Here is a 15415-nt window from a genome sequence, read left to right on the forward strand (position 1 = left end):
GCATTTCATGTTTAAATATTTGAGGAAACATTATTTAATGTCTGAGTATTTGAGGCAAGATTTATGATTTTAGTTATCAATTTTCCCATTAAATGTATGTGCAAAGAACGTATCTAAACCTGTCAACCAGAAAATAAGACGCAATTCACAACATTGGTGCCTGTTGCTGTAATTGAGCATAGAAATTTAAAGTGATAAATCATTTCTGTCAGGCTAGCATTTCTTCATCAAATAAACATTTTTAAAAGGCAGTACCTGAATATCTGTTCAGAGTTAAGTGATTGCGTTATTTATGTCGGTAAAAATATCACACTTCATTCTGTCAACGTTTTATTATAAACATCATTATATATGACGGAAGTTTTCATTTCGAAATTGATTTACTCATCTGGGCATATTTTCTTAAAAGTAAAGCAAAATTTAAGTTGTAGACCAGCATGAAATAAAAAAGATTGAATTATGAATTTATACTTTTGACATAGATTACAAAAGAATGTCATTGCTCTCCTGTTCGATAGGTAATGCTACCGTAGTGTAGTCGCCATTCTAGATTTATCAAGAATACTATTCCGAAACACCAGATTGTAGTTTTCAGATAACATTGTAAATGTCATCATGCATACCTATATTTTTTTGATATTTATTTGTATTATGACAAAAACTTAATACCATACGTGGTTATCAATGCGCGCTATGCACACTTATCTTTCAACTAATTAAGGAAAAACTTATGAAGTATGATCAAAACATAGGAGTATATGTATGCGAAACGGTCGGATATGTATGCGAAACGGTCTGCGATGATAACCACTCTTGGTTTAATGGTGTAGCTCCATTGCCCATGGAATATATTTAAGTTTAAAATTCAATGTAATCCAAGGAAATTCCATCTTTTAATACACTATTATAAAATATGCCTATTATAAAATATGCCGTCGTGATAGACAATCAAAGGCTACGTTGCAAATCGATGTTTCTTTAACCTTTTAACCCAATGACCATAATGATCGCGAGAAAGATTGAATTATAATTAATTCTTAGTTGTTTTCAAATTAAATCCAAATCTTTGATTGGATACTACGAGGAAAAAATCCGAGAATGGCGCGAAAATCCGATTTATTCATGACGTCACAATAGAGACGTCGACATTGCGTATTAATTAAAAAAAAGTAATCAATTGGAAAATCAACAGAATCGTACGTTAAAATGTATTTATGTTATCAAGTAGTCTGAAGAAATATTAAATTTTGTTTGCAAACCTTTAAGAATCCGCTTCATGGACACGCACGCTTTGCAAACAAAATTTCTTTTATACCTCTATGAAGTTAAAAACAGTAACATCAATATGTCCTACAATTAATTGGTGTTTATTAACTATGTTTCAGTGGCCTCGTTTAACATCGATGTATTCCGGAAGTACGAATCATCTGGAAGAACAATCTAGAAACGGAAACGGAAGTAGGGATGGGAAATATAGTGACCCTGTGTTAGCCTATGACAATGTGTTTGACCCTATCGATAGTTATGGGGCGTATAACTTCCACATGGCACCACGAGAGGAACTGGTTATCGGCACAGATCCCCGCTTGTGGTTCCGTCACAAACACAGATCGGATCACGACTCTTCAAGTGAATACACGGGGTCAAAGAAGCCGGACTCCTCAACGTGTCGACTAGTCCTGTGTGTTCTATTGGTGATGAGTTTTATCGGGGTAGTGGTGGCGTCAATCGTCTTAGCTGTTATATGTAAGTAAAACTACAGTTCGTCTTAGCTGTTATATGTAAGTAAAACTACAGTTCGTCTTAGCTGTTATATGTAAGTAAAACTACAATTCGTCTTAGCTGTTATATGTAAGTAAAACTACAATTCGTCTTAGATGTGGTTTAAGCATTAAACTATTTTCCTATTGCATCTATATAGACCAAAAATGCCATAGGAAGATAGTCAATGCCTATATTTACATTATCAACTCATTTTGGGGTATCTGCATTAACATTGCTTAGCTAGCCCAGAAAAACCGTTTAACAACGACGATTTAATCCATAAGATGGAACAGCCATATTCACGGTGATCAGTTGACGTAACCACGTCAACGTTAGTGACGTCATAATGGTCACGTTTTGGGTGTCAGTTATATCGTCATATAATTCACTTTGCCTAGGTTAGTTTATATAATAGAAGTGACAAGTAAATGTAAACATATGTAACTAAAACTACAATTTATATTTGTTGTAACTATGTGACTGCTTTGATATAACACATATCCTGGGTACCAATTTGAACTGGTAGTTATGTGATATAGAGATAATTATATATTGCTTACTCTGCGATCGACTTTTTTATTGAAAAAACATATATAAAATAATAATAATAAAAATGATTCCTACCAAAACAAATAAATAAATGAATAAATAAAAATAAAAAAGTAAAAACAAAAGAAAAAACCGTAGCATTTTGACACATTATTATCTGGTGTGAGTTTACAGTAAACTCCGGAACGGATATCACCAGACAAATACATTAAATAAAGTGGTCTTAGGTTTCTTTCGTGTGTTATGGTACCGTTTGGAGATTTTGTTATTGATATCATTTAATTTACAGTATCACAGTCCCAGTCCAGTTCTGTTACTGCAACGCCCCAAGGTAAGATCATATACCTTATTTGTTTCTCAAAATGGTAATGCTGTAATTATATAATATCAAATATATTTGAATATCAGATAAGATAACGTGATTCAACTGTATTTTGTGTTACGACATTCCATCGTAATGACAGACACTCCACTACAAATCCATCTAGATATACAGTGTATGTTACATTGAAGATGGTTCTTTACATAGTCTTGTTACTTGAAACACTAAGTAATCAAGTATATTTGATATAAAATATTTTATCAAATCGATGTCGTGCGTAAAAGTCTAACTTTTACTTTAACAAACTTTTTACATACACGTTTGATTAACATTTTATCTCAATAAAAATGATTTTTGTATTTGTATATTTGTTTCGTTTTTTATATTAGCGGTATTACAAGGTAGCCTAACTATGGCGAACAGAAACTTTTCGGCAGCTCTTAATGATCCGGACACAGCAGCGTACAAACAAGCGGTCGAGGACTTCTGTGCAGCCGTGAGTAAAATGGAAAATTATGTAAACTTTGTTTACAGTGTTATGTATCCAAAGACAGTGATAACTTATCCAATACCAAATTTACTTACTGCCCTTAACTATCATCCTTGGTATTTGTTTTCATCCGTTTCAGCGGTTAGAAAAGGAGTTCTACGGTGATAGGTTGGCGATATACACTAACATAATATCAATTCATGATGTAATATTAGATATTTAAAATATTTTGTTGATAATTGTGCCATACCGGATTTGTTTGGATATGTCTAATTTAGGCTTTGCCTGATGTCCAATCCATTCGCCTCTTATTTGCTATAAAATTTGTTGAAATTAATTAGAAAATGAGTACTAAGTATTTAAAACTATCGTCAAAATAAATCATCTATTATTTTCAGTGATGATAGATATCTTTGTCAACCCGCATTTATAACTCGATGGATGCCAACAGAATCTCCAACAAAAGATACTTACATTCATTAGTGGTTGTTCCTTGATACGTATATTACATCATGAAATATTACCACATCAACTGACAGAAGTGATGATCTTTGGTTTACAGATATCAGTTATCCAGAAGACCTCCACATCCCCATTTCGAGACACATATCATTCCTGTATAGTTCTCGGATTTACGTAAGTAAACGTCTACACAGAAGTCTGATGTGTTATGGTAATCGTGATGATATATGTCACACAAACAAAGGATACATGTCAGAATTACAAACGCTCCAGTTATATTTGGTTGACTCCTGCACTAGGTTTCATATATTAAACTATAATAAGCTTTAGCTAGGGAGATACTGAACGTGATCATGCGTCCCAGATATACGAACATAAACACAAAATCTATCAAACAAGAAATATACCATATTTATGAATCATGTAATCATAGACTATGCCAATTGAGAACAGTCTTTAATCTATAAAAGAAAAGTAAGTGTTTGAATCTATGATATAATTGAAACAAAAATAAATACTTGTAATCTATTTATGTTCCAGGCGTGGTAGTGTGATAGTGGACTATAAAATGGTGTACACGGCTGATCCAGACCCGTCAGCGGTGTTTCAGCAAATCTCGGACACTATCTCCAGTAACGGACAGAATGGCTTCGGGTCTGGTAATGTGGTCTTTCTGAACCCGACCTCTCTGACTGTTGTGGTATTTAGTGGCACAACATTATCGGTGACAGCTGTGGAAACGTCATCACCAACGCCTTTCTCAACATCATCCGTGGCTTCCTCTGTAGAGTTAACGACGTCCATAGCGTCTCCTGTAGATTCTCCGTCGTCATCAATCTTTGTGGATTCAACATCTTCCATAGACGCTACTGTAGATCAAACATTTTCCATAACTGCTACTGTAGATCCGACATCTTCCATAGACGCTACTGTAGATCTGACATCTTCCATAGACGCTACTGTAGATCCGACATCCTCCATAGCCGCAACTGTAGATTCGACATCTTCCATAGACGCTACTGTAGATCCGACATCTTCCATAGACGCTACTGTAGATCCGACATCTTCCATAGACGCTAGTGTAGATCCGATATCCTCTATAGCTGCTACTGTAGATTCGACATCCTCCATAGCCGCAACTTTAGATCCGACATCTTCCATAGCTGCTACTGTAGACCCAACATCCTCCATAGCCGCAACTTTAGATCCATCATCCTCCATAGCTGCTACTGTAGATCCGACATCCTCCATAGATGCTACTGTAGATCCGACATCCTCCATAGCTGCTACCGTAGATCCTACTGTAGATCCGACATCCTCCATAGCTGCCACTGTAGATCCGACATCCTCCATAGCCGCAACTGTAGATACGACATCCTCTATTGACGCTACTGTAGATCCGTCATCCTCCATAGCCGCTACTGAAGATTCGACGTCATCTGTATTGTCTTCTGTAGATTCAACGTCCTCAACATCTATGTCGTCTACTGTTGATGCAATGCCCTCGTCAGCCATTGATGATTCAACATTATCAGTAACGTCTACTTCCGAACCGATGTCATCTATGACGCCTACTGTCGATTCCACTTCTACAGTGCCTGCTGTAGATTCGACGTTTTCTATAGCGTCATCAGTTGATTCAACCTCAACTTCAACCGTTGTTGACTCATCATCTTCTGTAGTTTCTAATATAGACCCAACGTTTTCGCCAGTCATTACTGATTCAATGTCGTCTTTCATGACGTCTAATGTAGATTCAATTTCGTCTATGATGTCTACTGTGGGTTCAATGTCCTCAACCTTAGATGTTGATTCCACTTCGTCATCTAAAGTTGCTGCTTCGACACATGCGGCCAGTGATGTGTCATCAACATTATTTGTGGATGTAATCTCTACCTCTGCAACTGCAGCATTGGCATCTTCAATGTCCGTAGAGGTTTCGTCATCGTCGCCAGCGATAGCAACTTCATCTGCTTCCCAGCAAATCGTGTCATCGATGTCTCCTTCAGACGCTTCAACGGTATCGATAAATGATGAAATTACGTTAACGTCATCAGCTCCTGGTGTAACAATGATGGCATCATCAACTGCAGAAACTTTATTGTCGTCAACTGCTACGTTATCCCCGACTGAGGCGATTTCTATGACATCCATGCCTATGCCTGGTTCTACATTGATATCGACTTCGTTATCAGTGTCCGCGCCCACTTCACCCTCTGCCAACATATCCCCTTCGGTGTCGTCTTCTGTCGATATGTCATCTTTGCCATCGGCAATGTCTTCAATAATGTTCTCCTCTGTTTCATCTGCCGATGCATCTCTTTCCATTACGCCTAATGTCGATATCTCATCAGTGTTATCGTCTGTCTCATCTGTTGGTATTTCTCCTTCAATGTTGTCTTCCGTTGATAGTACATCATCTATACCTTCCTCATTAATGTCCTTGTCTGATTTTTTTACCGATACTTCTCCTTCTATTTCTTCTGTGCCTATGTCATCTTTACCTTCATCAATGTCCGCGTCATGGCCATCATCAACATCCTCGTCTGTTTTATCTTCCGATGTATCCCCTTCAATGACCTCTTCTGTCGATATGTCAGCGATGTCATCATCAATATCTTCATCAGTTACACCAATTAATGTTTCTCCCTCCTTGACATCATCTGATATTTCGTCTATGCCTTTATCAATATCTCCATCAATGTCTATGTTTTCCTCCTCACCAATTCCATCTGCCGATGTTTCCCCTTCGTTGTCAGCATCTGATCATCTTACATCTACGTCTCCGTCAATGACTCAATCCGTTTCTTCTTCGTCACATATCAATAAGCCATCAATGCCTCCATCCATTTCCTCGATTGTTTCGTCTAATATGTCTCCGTCAATTTCGTCTTCTGACTACATGTCATCAATACCTTCATCAATGCCCTCATCAATATTTTCATCAGTTTCTCAATATGTTTCATCTGGAATTGTGTCTTCTTCAGTGACTTCAGATATCGATATGACATCAATCTCTCCATCGTTGTCCTCACCTCTTCCATCTGATATTTCCTCTTCAATGACGTCATATGCAGGTATGTCAACTACGTCTCTACCCATGCCATCAGTTCTCGGTGTTTCTGCATCTGTGACACCAATGCTGTCTTCAGTTTCATCCGTCGATCTTTCTTCCATGTCTTCGTCAATGTCACCATATATTGGATCTGTTGATGTATCTCCTTCAATGTCGTCATTTATCGGTGATTCATCTATGTTATCATCAACGCCTCAATCTCAGTCATCTGCATATGTTTCTCCTTCGATATCATCATCTATCGATACGTCATTAATTACTTCATCAATGTCCCCATTTCTCACATCTGTAGGTACAACTTCTTCAATCCCATCTTCTGGCGTTATATCAATGTCGGTTTCATCTATCGACGTATCTGCGTCAATGACATCGTCCCTCGAAATGTCTTCATTGACGCCTTCCTCAATGTCCCCTTCTGTTTCCACTGTCGATGTTTCCTCTTCAATAGCATCATCTATCAATGTTTCCCCTTCAATGGTGTCATCTGTTGATGTTTCGTCTTCAATAGCATCATCTGTCGATGTTTCGCCTTCAATAGCATCATCTGTTGCTGTTTCCCCTTCAATGGTGTCATCTGTCGATGTTTCGTCTTCAATAGCATCATCTGTCGATGTTTCGCCTTCAATAGCATCATCTGTTGCTGTTTCTCCTTCAATGGTGTCATCTGTCGATGTTTCGCCTTCAATGGCATCATCTGTCGATGTTTCGCCTTCAATAGTATCATTTATCGTTGTTTCTCCTTCATTAGCGTCCTCTTACGATTTTTCATCCAGTGATGCTTCTCCTTTGATGACGTCATCTAGCGTCATGTCATATATATCTTCGTCAATAATCTCGTCTGATACATTCGCTAATGTTTCCTCTTCAATTATGTCAGCTACCTCATTTTCATCTTTGCCTACATCAATTTCCTCATCTGTTTCAACGTCCATTGATGTATCACCTTCAATAACACCTTCTGGTATAACATCAATGTTTTTATCAATGTCTTCATCTGCTCCATCTGTTGATGTTTCTAATTTAATTACATCATCAAAAGATATTTCATCTTTATCTTCATCCATATCGCCTTCAGAATCGTCTATTTATGCTTCATCAATGACGCCATATAGCGTCATCTCGTCTAGCGACACTTTATCAATGTCTGTAACAATATCTCCATCATCTGTAACTATTTCACCATCATCTGTCGATATGTCGTCAGTGTCCTTGAATGCTTCATCTGTTATTGATTCTCCGTCCATGACGTCTGACATTGATATGTCTATGTCTATATATCCATCAGATGCATCTGCCGAATCTTCATCCTTTACGACACCATCTGTCGATAATTCTTCTTTGTCGTCATCTTTTATGTTTCCATCCATGACCTCGATTTCTGATAATTCTTCTATATCTTCATCAATATATCCTTCGTCTGATTCGTCAATAGATTTAACCTCGTTTTTAAGGTCCTCCTCATCTGTCCTTAGTGATGCTTTTCCGTCGATGACATCGTCGTTAGAAACGTCATCCTTATCAAACACTGTCTCTTCCTCCATTTATAGCTCGTATATCACTTCAGCACTTGAAAATCCAACTTTGTTTACATCAGTACTTTCATCGCAAAACTTATCATCGTCTGTGTCCTCATCTATTGATATTTCTGCCACGTCATCAGACTTAGTACTGTAGTCACTACGTCTATATCCTAATGCGTCATCAGTCGATAGTGCAGTTACTTGCGACATCAAAGTTACAGGCTATTTACTTAGTTACAAAACTGCCATGTAGTAGCGATGACCCCAAAGGAATTTGTTCCACGGTTGAAAGTTTGTAGAGAAATCTACACAGGTAATGGTAACAGCATTAAGTAATGGTTCTAACGAAATGTGTAGCATGGCTGAGATTCCATCGAATCCATCCTATGATGATGGAACTGATGTTTCTCTGGTCAGCATCGAAATACATGATATTGATGTGCCGTCTACAAAGCTCAAAAACGTATGAAGTGCTGTTGTACAATTGAAATCCGGAAACAGATTCACTCTCTGTGTAAGAACTCGTACCACAAATGGGCTATTTAGCCGAAAAGCTGACATATCAGGTGCATTATCAATTCGTAACTTGTATGCTAGGGACGGCAGTTATTCGATTAGTGACTGCGTATAAATAAGGGATAATGTCATTTGATTGTGATTTTATGAAAGATTTTAGAATTTTAGTGGGTATAGAGAAAAAAGTTTCGATACCGATTAATGCAATAGTACATGCAACCATCATGAAAGTTTGTAACTATCAAATGATATATAAAAAAGTATCAAAGCATTCAGTATGGACGGTCCTATGAGTGAGTTTCTGTGTTTGACGTGTGTATGGATGTTATGTAATAGTGTAATGAGTGTGCGTGACCTTTTTTAATGATGTTGAAATATGTTTTGTAGTATGAATGATAACATGAATTCTAAAATTGAAATTTGCATCTTTACATGTTTTAAGTATGTAAATAATTATCATTTTTTAAAATAAAATGTGTTAATGTTTATTATTAGTTTCTATTACGTTGTAGAAGACAAGTTATTATAACATACTAGCTCTATCACAAAATCAGGTTTATGTGATTTTGTCGAATTCTGGGATAATATTGAATTAAATAGGCAAAGGGTAACTTAAATATAGGTGCATTATATAGATGAGCCCAGTAGTATTGCTATCATATTTGCTATAAGAGAGCATGACTGTTATTGAAACCTTTCCAACAAACAAGGTTTAAATTCGTGTACCTTATCATTATTACAATGTCCGAGTAAACATATAACTTGTTAATGTTAAATAATGGCATATGTTTGTTATTATGTGTATGAAAGGGTTATCTACCCTTACGAATATGTATTTGTTGTGACAGCATGTGTTTGCGAGCACAACGCCATATGTTTAAGAGAAAACGACGTAAGTGCCGCTCTAAACATTGTCAAAATGGACAAATACCCGCAAGGGAGGTTACTCCTTAATATGCAAAGACTAGTTGTTTTGTCAGTAATGATTATCTAAGAACGAAGCAAAGGTTATTGTAGATAATGCAATGTGAATTGTTGTTATTTATTTTGTTATTCCGAGAAGAGCTAGCGTGTAATGTTATCTATTTTTGATAAATTATTAAATTAATGACCAACATGATTTTATTATAATAAATTGTCAATTGTCACGTGGTTTTTTTTTAGTTTGAAGTAAACGGGAGTGAATACATCTAAAGCTAATTAGATGTTTATTGTGAAAAGGTAGACATGGCATATTTCTTCTATTTACATGACAGCCAAGGTTTGCTTAGCTGACTAACGCAGTTGGATAAAAGAATGATCAAAATGATCTTGGCGTGTGGGTCGTTCATGATATGAGATCTAGAGGTGTTGACTCGTCAGAACCCCGATATGACGATCACTAATTGTCAATCCCACGCAGGTTTCACTGGAAGATTATACGCTATTTTTTTTTCTTAAGTAGAGCTAATTCTGTAGATTGTATACAAATACGTGTAAAGAGTATATCGCTTGTTATACCAGTAAATTTTCTAGCAAAGCATATGACATAAAAGAAAACAGATAACTTTAAACAGATAAATATATCATAAGACTCTTTCACATGTGGATATGATGGATATGAGTGTTGTAAAAGCTTGCCAAGGAATACCCTTTTCTCTCATATCAGGCTATGTTATATAGAGTTTGCCCATGTAAGATAGCTATGTAAGATAAATCTATCTTACATGGCATTTCACGCGCGCGGATTAATTTGTGTTGCATGGAGACAACTGTTGAAATATGCCATCTAAGCCTACCTGTTGCACAGGGGCACGTAAATGCTGTTAACATATATAATATTTTGATCATGCGTGCATCGTATCCTATTAGAATATGACGTACATGTATATCTATTGCGTGCCCCTGTATCACGTCATCCGGTTAGGCCTAAGTCCAAAAATGACCGACTATCATGTCCCGTACTGTAGCATGCATGTTTCTGTTAACTTACTGACAACACACACAATCGCTAAATGATTATAGAACTCTGAATGATAGACACAAATTTATGATTTCAAACATGCTGTCGAACATGAAAACCACATATTATAGTTAACGTACGATAGCCTACCATCTGAGCGAGAACAGTCCTCCGCTTCGCTTCTAAACAAGAATCCCGTTTAAATAGTACAATCCTGTATCACAACAAAGGTCGGACACTCGTATCGAAATCATGTTCGCTGGATCCCATATGAACAACTGTGAAAAATGTTGATACAACAAAACAAGCTCCAAAATCAAAACATCGTCTGATCATGGTGATCGAGAGCGACTCGGAGTAGCCTTGACCGCCAATATATGAATGGAATTCCGACGAAAGTCGTGACGTCACGTATGACGCAGTGCTTTGACTGAAGTGACAAAACAGTGAAAATTACCGCTACGTTTCTTCAAAATGACAACAATGTTGTAGTTAGAACTGAAATACATGTGCCACACAAAATCAATCTTTTCTCTTTGATTGTTTTTTGTTTTGTACATTGGCGCTATATATTTCGCGGATGTACGCAAACGTGTACCATGTGATCGGGTATAGGAAAAAAGTCGGTCAGGCCACGAAATATTTTTCAGAGAATTATACATTCACCCAGATGAGATACAACAAAAGGATCTTATTTTGTCCGCAAACTTTCAGTTTGCCAAACACGGGTATGCTTTTCAAGGATATCTTATTGTTTTAGCATAAAATTATGTAATAAAAAATCGGAAAAAAAATGAAGTAAAATGATGGACTAGCAGGTATTTTAACGGAAATTTGGTAATGATATGAGAGAAAAAGACTCTTTCATATGTACACATGGAGGATAGGGGATATTCCACCCTCGGGGTCAGAAAATGTGGTAAAACCCTCGGCAAGCCTCGGGTTTTACCACATTTTCTGACCCCTCGGGTGGAATACCCCTATCCTCCATGTGTACAAGAGTCTTATATTCTCTCAGACAGTTTTCACCTGTAATGCTGATTAGTCTAGCAGCACAATACACTCATGTCCATGCACTAAAGCCTCGTGACGTCACAGCTTTACCAAAATAACTATTTTCTCGGTACATTTTAAACATTTTTTTTCAGAAACTAGTCTGGATTTACTTTAAAATATACAATCAACGGAATTTGCTTTGAAGATATCATCCAATTTTCATGTATGGAGTATAGATTTGTAGTATCGTTCATTCCAATTTATTTCAAAATGGCGGAAAATGATAGTAGTAAAATTGCAATAAAACATCGATGTATGACAGAATAATGATCTTGCATATGTGGATATGAAGGATAGGGATATTCTATCCTCGGGATCACAAAATTTGGTAAAACCCTCAGCAAGCCTGGGATTTTACAACATTTTGTGACCCGCAGGTAAAACATCCCTATCCTTCATATCCACATTATGAAAGAATCTTATATAATTTCACAAAGACAAATAAGAGCTCAAATGGATTTAGGCAGTTGTATCAGTAATTGAATTGTGACTTCTGCAGATACATTTTCATTTAAACCTGCATAAGGCATAAAACAAGAACTTTTACAGTACAATATTTAGTTATTGTGTTCTATAGCTAAAGTCTAGATTCTTATAAAACACAAAATAGAAAAAATGATGGGGTCATTCAGCCCCAACTCCAACCAGGGTAGTCATTCAAATAAGGTGCATTTTGCACTTTACAATCCTGGAACTCTAACATTATACTTTTTTTAATAATTTACAAAAGTTGTATATTAAATTAAGTTTCAATTTGTAATCGAAATTGTATCATTGTCATCTAGTGATAATAACCTGTTAACCTTTTGTTGTTCCCTTTTACATGAGCAATAGTGATCAGGGGCGGATTTAGGTTTTGAGGTTAGAGGGGGCGTGGGACAAAGCAAATCAGGCGAGGGGTCTGGGGGCCGCCTAGGCCCCCAGAAGCTCTCGAATAAATGGTGCAAAATCCTGCATTCTGAGGATTTCATGAACACATTTTCCAGAAAATAATTGAAGCCATTTAAGGATGTTTATTTATAGTTTTCGTGTCAAGTGTCATATTTTTTATTTGAAGTTTTGATTTATTTTTTTTACTTACAGAATTGCAATATCAAAATCTTAATATTTATATGGACATAAAGCGAAGAAGGGCGGGGGTCTGGGTGGGGGCCGCCTAGGCCCCCAGAAGCCCTCGAATAAATGTACACTTTTTCCAAAAAATAATTGAAGCCATGTAAAAATGTTCGTTTATTATTTTTGACGTCTAATGTCAGATTTTGAATATAAAGTTACAGAATTGCACTGCCTAAAATCAGCATATCTTTTCATAGAGGCACGAAGCAAAGAAAAGGATGGGGGTCTGGGGGCCGCCTAAAACGAATATACGTACCCGGCCTACTATGCCTTTAGGCCGGGTACGAATTGGTCCCTATGTATCGTAGTGGAGCACTGCCTCCGAAAATCACTCGGGCACAGTTTTTCATACTTTTTTGAAGGTTTTGAAGTAATAGGGAACAATTGTAGCTCTAAAGAAGACACCATTTTCAGTCTAAAAGTCTTTTGAGCTACAATATTGCAGCTAGGGGTCGCCTATTGAAGGTTTTTATAGGACTAATGAAAGTGTATGTGAACTTTTTAACGATATAAGCTTTTATTTTTATACATTATCTGTCAGATTAGATAATTCATTTTCCCTAACTTACACACAATCTTCATAATTCGTGTATTGGACAACGAAAGAAAAGAAGGCTAGTGGTCTTGTCTATGGCCATACGGTGCCAGGAACCATTGCTATCATCCTGTTTTCTAATAGGGAGCCTTTTGTCATGTGCATTAATTTTTTTAACATCGTTTGCCTATCTTGTAACATTATCGTTAAGATATGTTTTTATTGAAACAAAAAAGGAAGGCATCTGGCCATGGGGTGCACCCAGACCCTAGAAGCTCTCATTTTCTGTCGCATTCCACTTTTTTCTTTACACACATTTTCTTAGGACAAATAAAATGCTTCTAGAAGCATTCGGCGTCAGTAGTAATCTTGTAACTGGCGTTTTGAAAGTACGCACACATTTGTGAATTGATAGTCGGATTTAATACAGGACTTTAATGCTGATTCAAAAATGTGAAATATATCATTTACAACCTGGAAAACGAAGGGCATGGTATATAGTCAACCAGCGAAGACTCATGGCCAGCTACAATTCCTTCCACCCAACCACTCCCCCTTTTCTTTTATTGCTAAGGATATCGAGATATAACCTGTCAATATTGAATATTAATGACAATAAATTATCTAATATATTGGGATTTTATCGGGTTTTTTTTGGAAAAAGTAAATACTTGAAGGGATTTACATTGTACCTTTTAAGCGATGGAGATAAAACCTTAACTTACACGAAAAAAAATATAATTATTCCATTGTGCCTGGATACAAGTATGTTCATGCATGTATGTACCACAAAGTCGAATACATTTAGATTTTAAAATGATAACATCAAACGGTAAAGGTAGGAAATGGAGTTTTCTGTCTAATTCTCACTCTTTATCTAATTCCTTAATTTTTTCCCTTTCTCCCTCTTTTTTTTCTTTCTTCCTTCTTTTCCTTCCTTCCCCTCTTTCTTTTTCCCTTCTTTTTCCTTTTTCTTTTTTTTCTCTCTCCTATTTTAGGGGGGGCGTACGCCGGGTCCGCCCCCCCCTTGGATCCGCGCCTGGTGATGGTGTGCAACATTATTGGTTAAATGTTAAAGTACCAGAAAGTATAAATAATTACTATTACGTACAGAACTAGCCATTACGTATAGCATACACGTAGTATGTAGCTGGTTAAAAATAAATTCTACAGACTAAACCGGCTCATTATACAGAAAAGAAATTGAAATATCACAGACCGTCGTTAATGACATATGGAGAGAGCGAGAAAGCAAATAATAATAATAAAAAATCAAATTTACTTGAGTGTGATAATTTCCGTGCGAGTTACCTCCCTTCTAAAAACGTTAGGTATGCGTTACAGATAATTAACTGTATGCAAATGAGCGGTAACACTTTCATGCAAAACATATTCTATATATGAAGAAATAACACTGTAGGTTGGGAGGGTGTGAGATGTGTATGGTGTCGAGTGTGTATAAGCTTGGAACCTAAAGCTTGACAGGTTGGAGGGAGGGATATTAGGTAGAAATTCACTGTCAACTGATTTACTGGTATTAAATTATAATACCATGGGACTATTGTGGTTACCATTTGTACTGTCACTGAAATATCTGGACTTTATTACCGTGTATTATTATGCTACGTATATGTTGTAAAGTTTTTTTAACTGTACACTTTACATGAGCAATTTATGCGTGCCGCAACACACTGATAATGATTGCTGAAAATAATATTCAATTACTCTTACAAAACTAGCCACTACGTATAGCATGCATGTAGTATGAAATTATCGAATTCACCATTGTCATGCAATACATTTGTGTATAAGTGTAATTACATTGCAGGTAGGGAGGGTGGGGTGTTAGCGTAGCAACACGTTCATCGGATCCAAATTCCTTGAGAATAAGTGAGGTACTGGTGCTATAATCTCTTGAGAATAAGTCAGGTACTGGTGCTATAATCTCTTGAGAATAAGTCAGGTACTGGTGCTATAATCTCTTGAGAATAAGTCAGGTACTGGTGCTATAATCTCTTGAGAACTCTACTCAGATGATCACTACATTGTCACTGAAATATCTGGAGT

The 15415-nt window shown here is 36.7% G+C and overlaps 1 protein-coding gene across 2 annotated transcripts in view; it reads left to right on the top strand.

Moving 5' to 3' along the window:
* Positions 1-9847, top strand: part of LOC138307535 (streptococcal hemagglutinin-like) — a 31345-nt gene extending 21498 nt beyond the window's left edge. For both annotated transcript variants that reach the window (XM_069248336.1, XM_069248335.1), the window contains exons 2-6: positions 1386-1746; positions 2603-2644; positions 3025-3131; positions 3688-3761; positions 4128-9847. In XM_069248336.1, the coding sequence (XP_069104437.1) occupies positions 1386-1746; positions 2603-2644; positions 3025-3131; positions 3688-3761; positions 4128-8337 (4794 nt within the window). In that variant the 3' untranslated portion in view covers positions 8338-9847. The remainder of the gene's footprint in view (positions 1-1385; positions 1747-2602; positions 2645-3024; positions 3132-3687; positions 3762-4127) is intronic.
* Positions 9848-15415: the final 5568 nt, after the last annotated feature.

Source organism: Argopecten irradians, chromosome 14, assembly GCF_041381155.1.
Source record: "Argopecten irradians isolate NY chromosome 14, Ai_NY, whole genome shotgun sequence".
Taxonomy (NCBI): Eukaryota; Metazoa; Mollusca; class Bivalvia; order Pectinida; family Pectinidae; genus Argopecten; species Argopecten irradians.